The 19623-nt window shown below is 36.9% G+C and overlaps 1 protein-coding gene across 1 annotated transcript in view; it reads right to left on the bottom strand.

Moving 5' to 3' along the window:
• Positions 1 to 15276, bottom strand: part of bs (serum response factor blistered) — a 136148-nt gene extending 120872 nt beyond the window's left edge. The window contains exon 1 of the mRNA XM_083118750.1: positions 14577 to 15276. Within this exon, the coding sequence (XP_082974876.1) occupies positions 14577 to 15023 (447 nt within the window). The 5' untranslated portion in view covers positions 15024 to 15276. The remainder of the gene's footprint in view (positions 1 to 14576) is intronic.
• Positions 15277 to 19623: the final 4347 nt, after the last annotated feature.

A 19623-nucleotide genomic window follows, 5' to 3' on the forward strand; every position in this document is an offset into this window, starting at 1 on the left:
TAATTGTAATTCCAGAAACTCTATCATTCTTGTAACAATAATTTCCTGCTGGTGAGATCCTATATACCGACGATGATCAATGCTGTTACCGTACTGAGCCATTTATTGAGGCATTTCCAGTGGCATGCCATAGTTTTAGTGGAAGTCTTACTGGTCAATAACAGCCACCTTGCTAATTTGATTATTATTATTATCATCATCATAAGGGCTTATACCATACCCAACTGAATGTAATTCAACACAATGTCAGTTTCAATTTCTTGAAAAGCAATTTTATTGTGTTCATGGTTTCAAATATGCTGGCTTGTAATTGAAGGTTTTTCGATTATAATGATTGATTGATTGATTTGCTTTATTTTACTTTGCTTTTTGTGTCACTTTTGGCTAATTTGCAAAGATGGGGATGAGTGATGATATGATGAAATTGATGAATGAACACTCACAAATATCCATACCCAGGCTGGGATTCGAACCTGGGACCCCTGCCATCGGAGCACGATGCGTAAACCACTCCACCACAGAGGCCAGCTTTTCGATTATAATACTAACAATACAAGATACATCCACAGTAAAACTATTCTCTGCTAGACGAATGCTATAAAATATTCAAGTTCGAGTTATTTATTTATATTATCTCTATATTATATTACACAAATTCGTGGTTATATTTGTGAGAAAGGTAATTTTCTAAAAATGAGTTTTTCAATTCTTCAGCCAGTTTTATTATATTGTTTCTCCACAGGGAAAATAATTCCAAGGAATTATTGTTAAAGTTATGGTGCAAATACCATAAACATCTAATCCACCGTCAAGAGATTTTTTCTTCTTCTGTTGGTGTACACTAAACAAACAAATACAAATCTACATGCAACCTAGAAGCGCTGCTTCAACGTCGCTCATCTAGGTATGGAAAATTATGGATCCGAACCACTGTGCAATGTCTTGTGCCTATTGTGCATTTCTTCATCTTCCAGATTTTAGTTTTTCTTGTATGTACGCATGCTTGCATTGTAGAATTATTTTCTTGTAGTTTACGGTTATTACAAGCATAAGAAAACAGTTTTTCGTTGTGATGTTTCAGGAGAACTCACGCTCCCTTCATCAGACATTTATTTTTATTTTGACTACAGATACAGTTATAACAATGGTTAGCAATTTTTTAAACAAAAATAATCCCTTATATAATGGATGTTGTCAATGTTACATTGTTGTAATATAGCAACCTAACTAAGGAAAGAAGCAGTCTGTTTTATTTTTATTTCAGATAAAAACATTTGATCACATTATTTTTTATTTAAAATTATGAATCCCAAATATCATCAGGTAATTCAAAGTCATCATTGTTTTCACAAAGTTTCTTGATGTTTTCTGTTACATTAAATTTTAAAGATGGTGGCTTACTCCATTTGTGAAAAAGAGAACTCCATACTGGATCTATGTTGCCATTTTCATTATTTAATTTATTCCAGTGTTCTTCTGCAATGAACGAAGCTTCCCAGACATTCAACTCTGTTTCCCATCAATCTTTTTAAAACCCTTCTCTTTTTAATCAAATGCTTCACTTCGGGGATGTGAGCTGACAAACCTGTTCTTGGGTTTCAGTGAAGTACGCAAGGGGGGGTTACGGGGTTTAACCCTCCCCCCTTTGAAGTTTTGAAATGTTATGAAATATGCTGTGGAAAAAAATAAAATTGCCAATTTATCACAGTCAAAGAAGTACTACTAGTACTAATAATTATTATTATTATTATTATTATAATTTGAATTATTATTCCCATGCAGCATGGAGAAAAGCACAGCATTCCAAGCACACACATCTTTCAGAGCGAATGCCTTGAAAATAAAATATGAGGATAACTATGTTTAAAAAGAGAAAAAAAGTTGTTTTGTATCTCAGCTGCAAGAATGTTCAATGAACATGTATCTTTTTGTTTGAACAATGTAAAGAAAGTTCTGTTTGTCCTAAATAATCCTTTGAACATGAACAACTTATATTATATATTCCTGTGGTTTTCACATCTGGTAGAGAGTTTCTTATTTTGAATTCATTAAATGTACATTCCAAACTTCTTGGTGATCTAAAAACAATTTTGAAATGAAATCTTCTAAAAAATTTTGCAATTTTATGTGAAAATCCCTTGTGGAATGGAATGCACACAAATTTATTTTCAACAGATTTTCATCTTTGTCTGTATTTCTCTTTTCCTTTAGTTTTCATGCAACTTCTTTTTGATTTGGTTTATTCTGTTAGTGTGATAGTGTTAGTGTTAGTAGACTATCCAGATAAGCATCAGACGACCTCCATGGGGACGCAGTTAGCACAGTAGGCTAAGATGGCACGGGTCCCAGCATGGACATGGATGTTCTTTGTGAGTGTTCCTTCATCAATTTCATTATCCTCATCCCCCAGACTTGCCAAAAGCATGGAGGGGGATTATGGCGCAGACTGCACCATTAAAATTTTGGGGGATTTTTCTTCTGGATAGAAAATCAACATTTAGAATTTTTCTAAAATAAATATAAAAACTTTTACACCTTAGGTGTATCATATTTAATCCATTAGATGAAGAAAAGGAAGTATTTAGAGACAAGTGTGCCCACAAGTGGATTTCCACCCAACTTTCTTCCCTCTGTCTAGGTGAGTTTCTAATCTTCCTCTTTTACATCATGACTTATTTTTACTCAGATCTTCGAGCCACTCGTTGATGGCCCCGGTCTCAGAGTCCGTGTGTGATTATCGGAGTAAATAGTTTTTACTGAAAATCCAGTTTGCCGTTCAGTGCCCTTTTTGTTTATTTGTGTGTTTCTGACTTCTATTAAGCTGTGATAGTTGTGCAATAACTGAACAGTTGGTGCAATAAGATGGGCATATTGGCAAAGAGTGGATAAAACAGCTATTCCTGAAAATGTTGATGAAAAGTGATGGGCAGTTTGATTCAATGACCATTGATACCCATTAGCGTAACGTTTGTAAGAGTGCTGTAAAATATGATAAAGATTTTCAATCCTCGATTATTTTATTTCTGAAAGAAACTAATTTTGCCAATTGCCAAATGCCGCAATAGTAACGTCATCACATTGTAATCAAAAGGTTACGGGTTCAATATCTGCTGGAGGCAAATAGTGGTTCTACTTATTTTAAACCATGGGTCCAGTCCCAATTAGCTCTTCTGTGCATAAAGTGGAGTTAAAACAAAAAACAACAACAAAAACCTCATTTTTCCAATTTTATGGTCACACATGCAGCATAGAAATGTTTAACATTTGGAATATTACTTATTTTGTCCTGTGTATTTAATTTAGTAACTGGACGGTACATTTCATAGTTTTATAGAATCTCAATTGTTTGCAAAAAAGATTTAATGCTAATTGAAGGTTTGTCATTTTAGACCTTTATTTCAACAGAACCTGGTCTCTGGCACATCAAAGTATATTTGCTCACTTGACCCACAAAAGGTAAATAAGAGTATTCCTTAAAATATGTTTAGTGTTGGTATACTACTTAATTTAAAGCAGGTGGATCATTTTGATGATGTAGTTCTATTAGCAATATTATTGATTCACTGTATGTAAATAGTTGTACTAAGTGCATTTCATGGTAATGCCTTGCACATTACCCAATAAAACAGAAAAAGTAAATAATGTCAAATTCACATTTCTAACTTATTGTAGCAGGGCAATTTTAATTTAGCAAGTGAAATTTGGGTATTGGTAACTATTTTGTATCCGCCGAACGGATTTCTTCAATTTTACAGAAGAAACTACTTATCGAAATGAGTTTCTGTAGCATTTTGAAGGTTCGTGGAAGTGTTTTATTTCATCGTTGAATCTTTTTGACCGGGAATTCATGTATATTTTTAAGAGAAATATCTCTCCGACGCCCAATTGACATTGCTTCCATTTGCTTTCTCTAAAAGAACCGGATGTTGCACACGTTTAATGACGTAATCTCCTGTCACTGTTTTTAACTATGTATGCCTAACCTAACCGTGAATAGTTTGGGGGGCTATGCAGGAATGATGTTAGGGGTATTTTCCGGTTATAACCCCAAATTTTAACTAAGTTTGCCTAACCTAACCTTACCGTGAATGGTTTTTGGGGCTATGCATAGTCAAGTGTGCGACCATATGGTGCTACGGGAGCGAAACGAAAGCGAAAAAACAAAGAACAATATTAACTGCTAATGTCAGAAATTGGAAGTTATTTTCGTGAAAAAAGCAAAATAACACCGAAAAGAATGTTTTGCAATGCACAATAGGTAAGTACCAATGTAAAAAGTGACAAAATGAACGAGTGATACATGTTCGGCGCATAGGAAATAGGTAATGAAATTTGCACTTCAGATTAAATCCATGTAATTATTGCTGTGAATTTCTTATTAATTATTATATTATATTATTAATTATAACTGCCCAAAGCAGAGGGAGCAAGTTCTTTGAAGAATGCACCTTATTATATTCTCCTCCCATCCTTACGAATCCTAGCTCTAGGGTTCTGTATAAGTCTTTCGAAACACACGAAGAAGTCAATTTTGGTTAAAAGACAACTGCAGCCGGTTATTTGGTTTGCCCAGATTAAATCTTATGTCTCAGGTTGCGTAACAATACGAAAATTTTTGAGTCTTTATGATATTATTCTTCACCCACAAACACTGTTTAAGTGCATATTTACATAATTCAATTTATTACATTTGAGATTGCTACCTGTTATTTCGAAAATTTCAACAATTAAAAAAATATGGACAGAGCTATTTGGTACTAGTTCACTATGCATCAGACAGATTCTTCATTTCTACAGAAGAAACTACTTACAATAATAAGTTCCTGTAGCATTGTCTAACATCTGGTAGGTGTTTTGTGTGATGTGGGAATGTATGATAGCGGAAATTTATGTAATGTCCAGGGCTCGAAAATCCCGGTCACCATGGTGACTAAAAATTTCAGAATGGCGACTGTGATCTTTTGCTGTAATATGTACGAAATTTTGATAATTCTAAATATGATTTAGCGATGTTTTGAATACCGTAATGCTCAACTTCTTACACAGAGTGTTTCAAAACTTGCACAAACCAAAATTTGGAAATGTATATCATGAAAACCGTAAGAGATATTTACAGCGGGTTTTCTGCATTATAAAGCCTCATCCATTGAGATATTTTTCAATGCTTAAAATTATCAGTTCACTCCGTACAGAAAATATATAAATTAATAACTGGCGGAAAGCAGCATTCAATTTTTTCCAGAAATGAACTTCCGAGTAAGAAACATATGTAAGATATTATCGAAGGGTTATAATTAGACATTTGATTACTGGTGCCATGTCAGTCTGTCATTTGCGACAATCTATTCCATCTAACTAACTACTAACTCTCTAGCCTTCTTAAACCCGAAGGTTCATGGCTGCAGCAACACAGGCCTTCCATCTGTCCCTATCTTGAGCAAGATCTATATACTCTTTTCCATCCCTACCGATTTCCCTTAGGTCCATCTCGACGTTGTCCCTCCATCTTCGTCTTGGCCTTCCTACAGGTCTCTTACCATCAGGTTTCCCAACAAGAATCCTGAAAACTCCTCTTTCCTCTCCCATTCGTGCCACATGGCCTGCCCACCTAAGTCTTCTTGATTTAATTATTCTAATAATGTCTGGACATGAATACAAATTATGTAGTTCTAAATTATGTAACCTTCTCCACTCACCTGTCTCCTCATCCCTTTTAGGTCCAAATATTTTCCTAAGGATCCTATTTTCAAATACTCTCAATTTATGTTCCTCTTTCAATGTAAGGGACCAAGTTTCACACCCATATAATACTACAGGCAAAATTACGGTTTTGTATATTTTAACTTTTAGATTCTTAGATATTAAACGAGAAGACAAAAGTTTATGAAGAGAGAAGTAACATGCATTTCCTGAATTAAGCCTACTTTTTATTTCCTCTTTAATATAATTTTCATTTGTTAATATTACTCCTAAGTATTTGAATTTGGAAACTGTTTCAAACGAGTTGTTATCAATAATTAGATTTTGATTATTACCTAACACTTGGTTTCGGCCTGTAAGCATATATTTAGTTTTCTCTTTGTTAACTTCCAAACCTATCTCTTTAGCAGTTTTGAAAAATATTTTAGCATTATTCTTAATTGTATTCACATCATCCCCCAGTAAGTCTACATCATCTGCATATGCTAACAACTGAGTCACACCATTTAATTTTAGTCCTTCTTTAGTTTCTTTTACCTTCCTTACAGCATATTCTAAGGCAAAATTAAAGAGCAATGGAGATAATGCATCTCCTTGTTTTAACCCATCATGAATTGTAAATTTGTCAGACATATTAATACCCACACGAATTTTACTTTCTGTTTCACTGGTGCATATTTTTATCATACTAACAAGCTTCTTAGGTATTCCAAACTCTACTAATATATTATATAATTTATCTCTTTTGACCGAATCATATGCTTTTTTGAAATCAATGAATAGCTGATGGACATTTTGATTATATTCCCACTTTTTTTCAAGTGTCTGTCTGATGTGAAAAATTTGATCTGTAGTTGATCTGTTGCGTTTAAATCCACATTGATAATCACCTATAATTTCATTAGCATATGGGGTTAGTCTTGTTAAAAGAATGTTAGATAATATTTTATATGTTGTTGAGAGTAGAGAAATTCCACGGTAATTATTGCAGTTCATTTTATTACCTTTTTTAAACACAGGAACAATTATGGATTCTTTCCACTGTTGAGGGATTTCTTCTTTATTCCATATTAAACAAATTAATTTATGAATTTGACAAATTAATGAATTTCCACCATATTTAATTAACTCAGCTGGTATTAAATCAATGCCAGGTGCTTTGTTATTCTTTAGCCTTTTAATAGCATCTTTAACTTCAGTCAAGTTAGGTTCTGGGACTAAAGGTTCTGCTGTGTGTACTTCATTCACTTCTGATTTATCTCCTACATGGACATTTAAAAGGTCATTAAAGTAGTTCTTCCATCTATTTAGAATATCGCTTGGGTCAGCTAGAAAATCACCGTCTTTATCTTTTATCAAGTTTACTTTAGGTTGCCACCCCTTTCTAAACTCATTTACACCTTTATATAAATCTCTGATATTTTTATTTTTGCTGTTTGTTTCAATTTCGTTAATTTTGCTTTTCAAGTAATCTCTTTTTTTACTTCTAAACGTGCGGTTAACTTCTCGCTTTATTCTATTATAATTGTTTAGATTTGTATCATCCGAGTTATTTAACCACCTAAGTCTAGCCTGATTTCTTATTTCTATTAGATTATGACATTCATTATCAAACCATGGCTTACTTTTTCTCGGTTTATGGTATCCTATACTTTCTTTAGCTGCTGATTCTATTGCATTACGTATGTGCTCCCAATTCTTATTTACGTCTGTTTCATTTATATTTTCATCATCATTTAAATCTTGCAAAACATCAAATCTATTTGACAGTTTAATTTGGTAATCTTTCTTAATTCTTTCATCAGTAAACTTTCCTGTATCAAATTTTAGAACTTTTAGATTTTGTTGCTTATGATTTATCACTGAGAGTCTTTCTCTTAATTTAGCAATTACTAAATAATGGTCACTGGCACAGTCAGCACCTCTATGTGTACGAACGTCAATTATACTAGTATGCCTTCTCTTATCAATGAGAATATGATCTATCTGATTATGAGTTTTACCATCTGGAGAAGACCAGGTATATTTATGGATATCTTTATGTTTAAAAGTGGTACTTTTCACAATTAAATTCTTTGAGGTTGCAAAAGTAATCAATCTTATACCATTATCATTACTTAATTCATGAAGACTTTCTTTACCAATCGTGGGTTTAAATGTCTCTTCTTTCCCAATCTGTGCATTACAGTCACCTAACAGAATTTTCATATCATACTGAGAAAATTTATCAAAGACCTGTTCTAACTCTGTATAAAAATCATCTTTAGTATTATCATCTTTATCTTCCGTTGGTGCATGTATGTTTATTAAAATAATTTTACACCACCTACCCTGTAAAACTGCATATGATATCCTATCATTAATAAATTCTATTGTTTTAAGAGCCGAGATAATTCTATTATTTATGAAAAAGCCTGTTCCAAAATTATGATTTTCAGTACCACCATAGAAAAAAGTATAATTTTTAGTTTTACAATTCCCTTCTCCTGGCCACCTAACTTCCTGGACAGCTACTACATCTAATTTATACTTGACTATCTCATTAACTGTACACTGAAATGCCCCAGGCCGGTAAAGGCTCAGAACATTCCAGGTGCCTAATTTAATATTTTTCTTATTCCTAACGTAGATCTTATCCTTAGTCCAGGGACCTCCCAAAGTCTATTCCATCTTGTTATTGTTTTTATCTTTTGTCATCTTGTGTTTCTACTTTATGTTGTTTCAGTGTAAAATGGACAAATAAGACTGTATCTGAAACTCTGAAGAAATAAATAAACATTGGTCATGTGCAACATGTGATGAATTTTTGACTGGGTTGATTGAAAAGTGCCATTTTTGGGACATATCTCCATATATGGCAACACTAGCAGGTTGAAAGATTGCCAACGGTCACATGCAAGATGTGTGTAAATATTGACTATACATTTACTTTAAAAATCGTGGCCACGGTGGCTCAGTCGGTAACGCGTCTGACTACCATGCTCAAGGTCCCGGGTTCGATCCCCGGCCGGTTCAAATCCGGGAACTTTTCTAACGATGGAAGCGGCCCCGGCGCCCACCCAGCGTCGAATAACATGGGTACCTGGTGGAAACCCTGGGGGGTAAAGGTGGTCAGGGGCATGATGCTGATCACATCACCCCACTCACGACCGGATCAAGAAAGTGTGGGGAGTTACCCCCACACCCCCTATATGCCTTCATGGCGTGGTGCTATGCACAGGGGAACACTTTACCTTTTTTTTTTTACCTTTAAATCAAGATTTGGTTCCGAAATTGGACTCTTTGAGAGAATCCTAGGTTAAGCCTGGTTACATTGAATTCTCTTCGCTCACGCTTCGCCACTACAGTGCCTGGGTGATTCAGCATAGCGTATTCATTGGAGCAGTGCACGTGCATTTTTGAAGAGTATTTCACTACTCATTCTTACACACATGTGCAAGAGGTTTTCCAATAAAAATGTCCTGCTTCTGCTGTACCTCACAAAGCAACTGTTTTACAACCAGTCAAACACCAACAAATGATCCCACAAACTGTTTAAGAGTTGGTATTTATTGTTGAAAATCAGTTCTCAGATGTTTTCAGAAAATTAACAAAGTTTTTTTTAAAATAATGTAATTGATTTTATTTAGATAAATGCTAACATAAATTGATGAACCCAGTGATAGCCTACAGTATTAGTTTTGTGCAGAAAACCTGGTGTAAATAACTCTTACGACTTTCATGATATACATTTTCAAAGTTTGGATTGCGCGACTTTTGAAACATACTGTAGTATGCACAATTGCTAGTAGGTGGTTTCCTGGCGGCTGATTTTCAGAGCTGGCGCCTAGCTTTGAAGACAATTTTTCAAGCACTGGTAATGTCTATTTCTTTCTTAGTTTTCTTGGTTCTTTAACATGCAACACGCAATATGGCGATAGCGTACTGGTTCATCGTGCGATGTGGCAGTGTTTTGTCGATTTGGAGTATGAATGCAGTATTTCAACCTTATTCACCGAAAAATACCTAATTTTGTGGCTGGATTGGAAATTATGCTAATACCTTGTTAGCCCCACAAACCATTGGCGTAACCCCCACAAACCATTTCCGTAAGATTAGGTAAACATAGTTAAAAAAAATTACATCAGCTTCGTTCACGGGTATTTCTTGGGTTCCGAAGGTTGAAACACTGCAATCGACAAAAGACAATAACGATGCGCGATTATCTAGGAAGGTGTATGCACCATACTGTGTGATACGCAAGCGAGACAACAGAAATAAAAAAGTGCTCGTAATGTGAAAAACTGACATTACAGTCAAGAAAAAATGTGAATACACCTTAAAGAATGTTTCGCGAAGCATATAGGCAAGTATGAATGTCAAAAATTGACGAAACGGAGAAGTTACAGGTGTCCGATGTATAGTAAATTTTTACCGGCTATTGTATTTAAATAAAAATAAATTATTACATATACATAAAAACTATTTACGGTGGGGGGAGGGCTAATGCATCGCAGATCTTGGTGAGGATAGGAACCCCTGTTTAAGGGAGAGGCAGATCAAGTATAGGGTTCAGTAAAGCTTATAAAAAGTTACTTTTAGTAGGCCTACTTCATGGTGATTATGACATGATTCGGGGAGGACGCATGATGTGATCCGGAGGAGGGAGGTGACGTGCCATTGACCTTGGGGGGACGGGCACTCTTGGCTAAAATTGGCAGAAAAGTTAAGTAAAATAAACCAAATCAATCAATCAGATTAACATCAGAATGCTGGATTACTCAAGTCAATTCTTAAATAAGAAGAGAGATCAAAATTTTGAAGACAGCAACTGGAAGAAAAAAAAAAGTGTGATTTCATTCACATTGGACCATTGCAAAATTAAATAATTCTTTAAGCTTTCCCTGTGGCAAGTAACAGATGTATTCTCTAGGGACAGCAGCCACCATAATGAAGCTAGATTCTTTTAGTTTATCAGAAATATCAGGCACCAGAAATTAGAGGAAGGCATTGAGAACATGTTCCAGGAGTATGTCACATTATTGCCTGTTTTTTAAGATAATCCTGCACCAGTCTTAGAATGTCACTGGCAACTATAAATCTATCAGCTAACCCGTGGCAGAGTGGTAAGCACATTGTGCTATGATGCCAGGGGTCCCAAGTTCGAATTCTGGCCTGGGAATGGATGTTTGTGAGTGTCCATTCATCAATTTCATCATATCATCACTCATCCCGATCTTCGCAAATGAGCCAAAAGTGGCACAAAATGCAAAGTAAAATGAAGCAAATCAATCAATCTATCAGCTAACTTATGTAGAAGGGAATGATGATTCACAGAACCAAAAGATTTGGATAGGTCAAAGTAAACCATACATGACTGACTGACTGTTCAGAATGTTATCACAGATAACAGGAAGAGTAGATGAAAGGAAATAGGCCCACATAGCATGCATGCAGTGTCATGCCAGATCTGAAAATAGGGATCAAAATTACTTGCTTCCACAGAGAAATTACAGGTATGGTGCCTGGTCCATTATTTGGAATAAAAGGTTCAACTGAATAATTCAGCCCTGTCAGTGCCAATAGCTGAGATGCTATCCATTTGGATTTGCATCAATGCGTGTTTATCAATGTCCAGAATCTCATTATATTTGTTTACAATTCATTAGCAACACTGTTGATATGTTTATTTCATATGCGTAAGGTCTTTCAGGCGGTTCTGAAAATTCCACACAGCATGTTAATGCGAGTCTAATATCTATACTGAAATTACAATTTACCACAATTGGAAATCCAAATGTGAACTTTGACCCCCAACGAGCAAAGATGAAAATGTCAGTAAGAATTAAGTTCAAGATTAAATACAGTGTACTTTAATTAATGTCACTGTCACAATTATCTAAAAAAAAAATGATTAACATTTCGGTAACCACCAAACGTCTCTAATTCCCTTATTTTCGTATTTTTCACATTGAAACTTACATATTCTGCATTCGTAAGGATTCTTCTATTTCGCGTTTCGTTTTTTGCAGGCAAATAATCTCAATTTTCGAAATATGGAGTATTTTTATTTTCTTCGCTTTTGCTTGCGTTACACGCGATATGGCGGAGAAATCTTGACTAGCGTAGTCCATGATCAGTGGTTATGCAGTGTTGCGACCTTCTTCATAGCAAAATATCTAGGTACTAGTATGGAGAATACGTAAGTATGAATGTGGAAAATACGAAAATAAGGGAATTAGAGACGTTTGCTGGTTACTGAAATTTTAATGATATGGATAACAACATAGGCCTTTAGCCTAAAAATAAACTTCAGTCTGCTGACGTCAGAACGCAAGGTAGCAAGAGTGTTGTGCGATAAGTGATTGAAATAAAACAAAGCAACTGAAACCATTGGCGCGTGGATAGGTTAGTAGGGCCACGCAAAGGTTTCAATAGTGAAAAAGATAGCCCCACGAACCATTGGCGCTAGTCCCACGAACCATTGGCGCGTGGATAGGTTAGTAGGGCCACGCAAAGGTTTCAATAGTTAAAAATATAGCCCCACGAACCATTGGCGCGTGGATAGGTTAGTAGGGCCACGCAAAGGTTTCAATAGTGAAAAAGATAGCCCCACGAACCATTGGCGCTAGTCCCACGAACCATTGGCGCGTGGATAGGTTAGTAGGGCCACGCAAAGGTTTCAATAGTTAAAAATATAGCCCCACGAACCATTGGCGCGTGGATAGGTTAGTAGGGCCACGCAAAGGTTTCAATAGTTAAAAATATAGCCCCACGAACCATTGGCACGTGGATAGGTTAGTAGGGCCACGCAAAGGTTTCAATAGTGAAAAAGATAACCGCACGAACCATTGGCGCTAGCCCCACGAACGATTGGCGCGTGGATAGGTTAGTAGGGCCACGCAAAGGTTTCAATAGTTAAAAATATAGCCCCACGAACCATTGGCGCTAGCCCCACGAACCATTGGCGCTAGCCCCACGAACCATTGGCGCGTGGATAGGTTAGTAGGGCCACGCAAAGGTTTCAATAGTTAAAAATATAGCCCCACGAACCATTGGCGCGTGGATAGGTTAGTAGGGCCACGCAAAGGTTTCAATAGTTAAAAATATAGCCCCACGAACCATTGGCGCGTGGATAGGTTAGTAGGGCCACGCAAAGGTTTCAATAGTGAAAAAGATAGCCGCACGAACCATTGGCGCTAGCCCCACGAACGATTGGCGCGTGGATAGGTTAGTAGGGCCACGCAAAGGTTTCAATAGTTAAAAATATAGCCCCACGAACCATTGGCGCTAGCCCCACGAACCATTGGCGCTAGCCCCACGAACCATTGGCGCGTGGATAGGTTAGTAGGGCCACGCAAAGGTTTCAATAGTTAAAATATAGCCCCACGAACCATTGGCGCTAGCCCCACAAACCACTGGCGCGTGGATAGGTTAGTAGGGCCACGCAAAGGTTTCAATAGTGAAAAAGATAGCCCCACGAACCATTGGCGCTAGTCCCACGAACCATTGGCGCGTGGATAGGTTAGTAGGGCCACGCAAAGGTTTCAATAGTTAAAAATATAGCCCCACGAACCATTACCGCGTGGATAGGTTAGTAGGGCCACGCAAAGGTTTCAATAGTGAAAAAGAGCCCCATGAACCATTCACAGATAGCCCCACGAACCATTCACGGATAGCCCCACGAACCATACATAAATAGCCCACGAACCATTCATAAATAGCCTTAGAGATACTGGGCGAAAGGGGGGGGTTATCACCCCCATCAACCTCACATTGAGCACGCCACTGATCCTGTGCACGTTATGTTGTCGCAAGTTCGTAATCAGAAATGATGAACAGTAACTCGTGTTTATTTACGTTCTAGAACTGTTACACAGTTACAAAACCGCGCGTTTGGAAACACTGACCGGTTGTTACGTCATGAGACGCTCGCAAATATTTGGTTCACGTAGTAGACGGACATCAAGGGAACAGCTTTCATGCATCGGAGCGACATTAATGTCGAAAATTACATGATTTATCGGCAAAAAAAATTCAACGAGTTGAAAGCAAACTTCCAAGACCTTCCTAAAGTATAAATAAACGCATTTCGGTAAGTAATTTCTCCTGTAAAATTGAAAAAAGACGTTTTGGGGAAACGTAAATTTTACCAAAAAATGATTCCCATACTTTTTAGGTTTCTAATTACATCAATTTCAACACCTGCACATTACCGGTAATTAAATTCATACGAAAATATCAACTTAGGTACCTCTCTATGCAAATTTCCTCCCAAACATTTTCTGTGGGTACTCACTCAGCAAAAATTGCACCACTAATTCAACTTCACCTGTTACTCTCTCTCTCTCTTCCTGCCAAAGGAAGTGTTGACACTTGTCACACCTGGCCACGAACTCGTTATTTATGGGCGATTTAGTTATGAGTGGGAGAACAAAACATGCGGAAAAATACAGGATAAAGGTAAAAATATGATTTTATGACAAATACGGCACTCATAATCACACGAACAGCTGTATTCACAAGAAGAAAAAAGAAGCATACTGTTTGTGATAGGCTTATCGCTACGGGGAAGTATGGGACCTGAAATAATTACAGTACATACCATGGTAAACTTATTTTCATGTGTTATTGAACACAGCGTTGTATCTTCCTTAAAATTATAGAAATAAAGTTCATAAACACGCTAATAAGTTGAAATTAAACTTGCCCAGCAATTTAAATTGCAATCAACGATGTGTCATCAAAATAACTTTAAAAAGTGAACGAATCAGTTAAAAATAAGACTTTGATGTGTGAATCATTTCTCCCAGTGGAAAAATACACATGAAATAAATTATGTAATCAAGTTATATTAACTTTATATCTATTCTATATAAGGAAAATATAAGAATTACCTTTTTCATTATACCAGTCTTCCTTTTCGAAAATGTTGTGTATCTTCTCAATTTATTATCTATAAATTCCATTTTTATTTTAACACGTCCTTTTGTCTTTTTTCCATTTGGGGGAAGAGTCTTTTTCGGTTGCGTTTGATGAAAATCTCCCGCACCGTCAGATGAGCATTCGCCCGCGATGCCCATCCCACTCTGCGATGTCAGTCTTGATCTGGGTAAATCATGTTCAAGTTCCTCAACGGATGCGGTTCTTTTTATGCCGCATGGAATATTGGTTCCACACGCACCTATTGATGATCTTGAAAGACTTGTAGTCCCAAGTGTAGTTGCAGTTGACCTACCTGGGTTCGCATTATTAAACATATCTGAAGTTTCACTATTTAATATAGGCATGTTAAAATTCATATTAAAACGGGAGTCTCTTCCCGTTCCGGGGGGTAACTCCATCACACGCAACTAAACATCATTCACAACATAATATACCAAGAAAAACAAAATGTAGCAACATAAACACGAACACTCACACATGCTATAAGCACACTACCACTACTATTTCTCGTAATTTGACCTACGAACCAAACAACATCGCGAATGCGTTAAAGAAATGTAGTTACACGCCGTTGTTCATAAAACAATCCTATATTGTCATACACATGATACAAAATGTTATTTAAAATACTTAACACTGCAATGTGACTTTAAAAATAACCTTAGTGCACCTCTGTAGTTGTAACTTTGCGGCTGTAGTCTCGCGGATGGATACAAAGGATGAAAAAAAGGATGTACCAAAAGCCATATATAGAAGTGCCTGTTGCCAAATTAGGTAAACTTATCCATATATGGCAAACTAAGATCCACCCTCTTGGCCGCGAGGTTTCGTCGATTAACGGAGCACGTGCTTTCTTGAATGATGATCTTGATTACGTTTGAGGCGGATAACATTTGAATCTCCAAGTAGCGAAAAGATATCGATGTCATCTGAAAGCACGCACGGCAAGCGCTTTGCAATGTAAACAGAGCGCTAATGCGGGAGGATTTTATTTTTACACCGAAACGCAGTTGCTTACAAATTTAGGTATTCACCTTACAAGGCAATTAATTGTCAGTTTATTGCTCTAACTTATTGAGAAATTGTTGCTTCACTAATTTGATGTTTTTAAAAACCGCCAAATTGATAGCCACGAAAGGAAAAGTACCAAAAATATAGACTTACAAAATTACAAATGCTCATTTCACTTATTTTTTTTTTATTTTTCAGGCGAAGTCTATTTTTAGTTTTCCGACCATATGGCAGAAATTCAATTTCGTAGCGTTCGTCCTAGGTCATGGCTCTACGTTGGAAGTCTTCCCTCCCGCTTCAACGCATTTGTAGTAACAAAACTCCAAGAATATATATCCGGGAACCCGGAAAAGATGCGGATGAGGGCCGAACGACGAGCGATGAATTCAAGATCTCGTTGGGGTTGATTCCGGTTCGAGTCCGTGCCAGCCGTAGCTGCAGATTTCTGCGCCAGAGGCGAGAATAGATTTTGGCGCTCCTTGCACAGAATCCCCTCTTTCCCCCCTCTCTCTCTCACACACACACACAAGGACGCAGGGAGGGCACTTGCCCCTCCCCTACGAGATATCTGAAAAAGTTCATGTAATTCGAAGTGTGAAATTGTAGCGATATTTTATTAATTTAAATTTAATTTATTTTATTCATTAAATAATATTGTTTTCTGAGATTTACAGGCTGTTAGTTACAGCAATTAACTGCCATGTAGCTACAACAAAATAACAAATATTTTCACAAGAGATAGACATTCATTTTGACTGCCGTGGTGTGCGGGGCAGGATTGGGAAGAAAATATTAATAATCCTGATATTCGGAACTGAAAAAAAATATCCATTACTCTACCAGGTTGGGAAATTTTCGAAATTTCCCGATGCATTAAAATCTCGAATTGTACACTTACACTTTTGGAATAAAAACTGTTAATTTCAAGAAATGTCAGACACTTATGGCGCTGAAAATATCAAGAATTAACCTCCTTTAAATAAGATCCTTTGGAATTTCCCGGCTGTTCGGAATTACGAAAAGTCGGGAAATAATTTCAAGAAGTCGGGATATGACTTTGTTAATTCACACCACGTCATTTTGAATTATTGCATTCTTTTTACAGTACCCTTCGCATTGGGCATGTAAAAACAGGGATCAGAGATACCATGAAGGACAGTAGATGAAATGGTCTCTGTTTGATATCTGTGCCATTGTGAAAAAGTACATAAAGAACTGTTCATCAACAAGTGATAGATGTTTATGGAAAGGAAGCAAGGCGAATTCAGTTTCGATCTCAGTAGTAAACTTGAGTGTAAACTTGTATGTAACGCCCAAGTATTTAAATTTCAATTTGAATCTTATGATTTGTAAAGTGGTTGTAATGATGATGATGATAATGAATTAATGATAATAATAATTAATATAATAGTAACAACTATATAATAATAATAAATAGTTTCTATGACTCAAGGGCAAGAAATGAAATCTTACTCTGCCAGCTGAGAAAAAAGAATTGCGGGCGTTCTTGCACACGTACACACATTATTTGGGAGGTCCCGGGTTCGATATCCGGTGGAGGCACATAGTGGTTCGAATCCCACTTTAAACCGTACGTCCAGTCCCGATTAGCCTTACTGTGCATAAATTGGACTTAAAACACTAACTGAAACAAAAAACATTATTTGGAACAAAAATTACTTACACTTCTAGTTAATAATATCGCGCAAAAATCATTAAATTGCATCAACTGACACAATCATTTCAAAGGAACCAAATTTACAGCTTAAAAAATTATCTCTGTGGTTCAACAGCCCGCTGAGGGCCAAGGGCTGACAAGGGGATTTGTCATGACGCGCGTAGGTTCGGGTCTCCTGGGGGAAGCGCAATAACTTGAGATTTCGGCCTGTATGTGGCACCCACGATCGTGAGGATTGATTGAGTTGGTGTTTTAAGTCCACTTTATGCACAGTAAGGCTAATCGGGACTGGACATACAGCTTAAAGTGGGATCCGAACCACTGTGTATCGAACCCGTGACCCCTTGATTACAAGGCGACGGCAGTACCACTGCGCCATCGGGGAGGCCCAACATCGTGGGGGAAATTGGGGAGCTACGAATGAGTACCGTAACTCGGTAATGAAAACCTACAACAACGACTGCGGGTTCGTCGTGCTGACCACACGCCACCCCGTAACTGGTTGGATGATCTTCCACCTCGGATGAGTCTCGACCCAAAATGCATTTCCATTTTCGGTTATAGTGAACAATCAACTTCGGTTTTAGTGATCCTAAAAATGAAAAGTCCATAAAAAATATAATTTTTAATATCATAAGTAGTACAGTACTTCAAAACAAACCTTCTTACCAGTGGCGTGTACTGAGTACAATATTTGGGCTATCTCAGTATGTCACGTGGTCCTAGACTATGAATAGAAATAAATTTACCAACTCCTAAGAAATCAGGTTGCCAACACATAAGAAATCAGGTTCAGTTACCGACTCATAAGATATCAGATTGCCAACTCCAGAATCCTGCTTCTTCCTAGAATATATACGCTCCTGCTTCTTACACTGACTTGAGCCGAGAACATTATGTGTTCGACTTTCGATTTCGACACGGGTTTGAGCCCAGTCCTAGACATGGATGATTTTTGTAATGGTTAATTCATCAATTTAATCTAATCATCACTCATCCTCATCATCGCAATTAGCGAAAGGTGGCAGTAAGCAATGATAAATAACAAAAACTTGAAAAAATATTTGAAAACTTTAGGAATGTTCTAAGGTTTTTATAGAGTGCGCATAAAGTTGAATCGAGTGTAGAAAAGCACAGACTCTAGAGAAAGATATAAAAAAATGTTCATTAAAACAGTATGCCTCAAGCATTCACAGATAACCATCTTTTTCAAAGTATGTACAATCAATTTGGAATGTACGAAAACTGTTATTTTATATTTGATACTGTCCTACATTTGAACTTATTATCTGAATCCGTAGCTGAGTTGACTGTACATGAATTTTATGTTGCATGTTATTTCATATTTTGTGCACATTACATATTTTGTTTAAGTACATATTTTCATTTTTGGCTAATTATTTGATGAAATTACGTTAAACATTCATTTACAATGTTGTTCCGAAAGAAAAGTGCCATTTTCAACGATACTGGTTCGTAGAGGACTGGCTGACAATCATCACATATTTGCAACTAAAAATTCTCTCCTGTCCCTTCAAGTATCAAATCTTGCGCCAAGGTAAAAAAATGTAGACAAAAACTCGTGCCAGTTGCGGCCTAGGAGTAGTATACTTTCCCTTCAATCACGAAAATATATCTCATATTTTGTTTTATACTTAGCAGAAAATTGTTGATAATTCCAACAAGGGTGCGAGGTACTGTCAGGCCCGTAGCTAGAGGGGGGGCAGGGGGGGCAACTGCCCCCCCCTGGAGAATGCTTTGCCCCCCCTGTGAAAAATACAGAACACATTCTTACCTGGAATTCTCACTAATCTTTACAATTATATCCTGTATTACTCTAGCAACACGAAGGTGTGTCGGATTCTTTATAATGTCGTATCAGGATTGGGGGGATTCCCTTCCAGATTCAGATTTCGGAAAGTGATTTCGCAATTTTCAGTATCTAGAACAGTTGTGACACTTTGAGTAGTCTTGTATTAAAAGTGTCTAATGTATTTGGATATTTTTTTCCTCGAATGTGTTGCTATGAAGTTTGAACTGCATAATTTCATAATTTTTTGTTTCCCAAGCCTATCTTTTTGTAATAGCGAGAGAGAGAGGGAGTGGATATTTGATTTTTGTTACTTAGCATTGCTTTTCTGCCACATCCAGCTAATCGTAGAGATGAGTGATGACGTGATATTGATGAAGAGAGACTCACAAACAGTGCTGCAACCACAAGGGGGCAGGGGCATTGTCGTCCCCCCCTCAATCTTGGAGGGAAGTCCAATCTAGGGGGGCAAACATAGAAGTAAAGAAACATGACTAGC

The sequence above is a fragment of the Lepisma saccharinum genome, chromosome 3 (genome assembly GCF_977018435.1).
Source record: "Lepisma saccharinum chromosome 3, izLepSacc3.1, whole genome shotgun sequence".
Taxonomy (NCBI): domain Eukaryota; kingdom Metazoa; phylum Arthropoda; class Insecta; order Zygentoma; family Lepismatidae; genus Lepisma; species Lepisma saccharinum.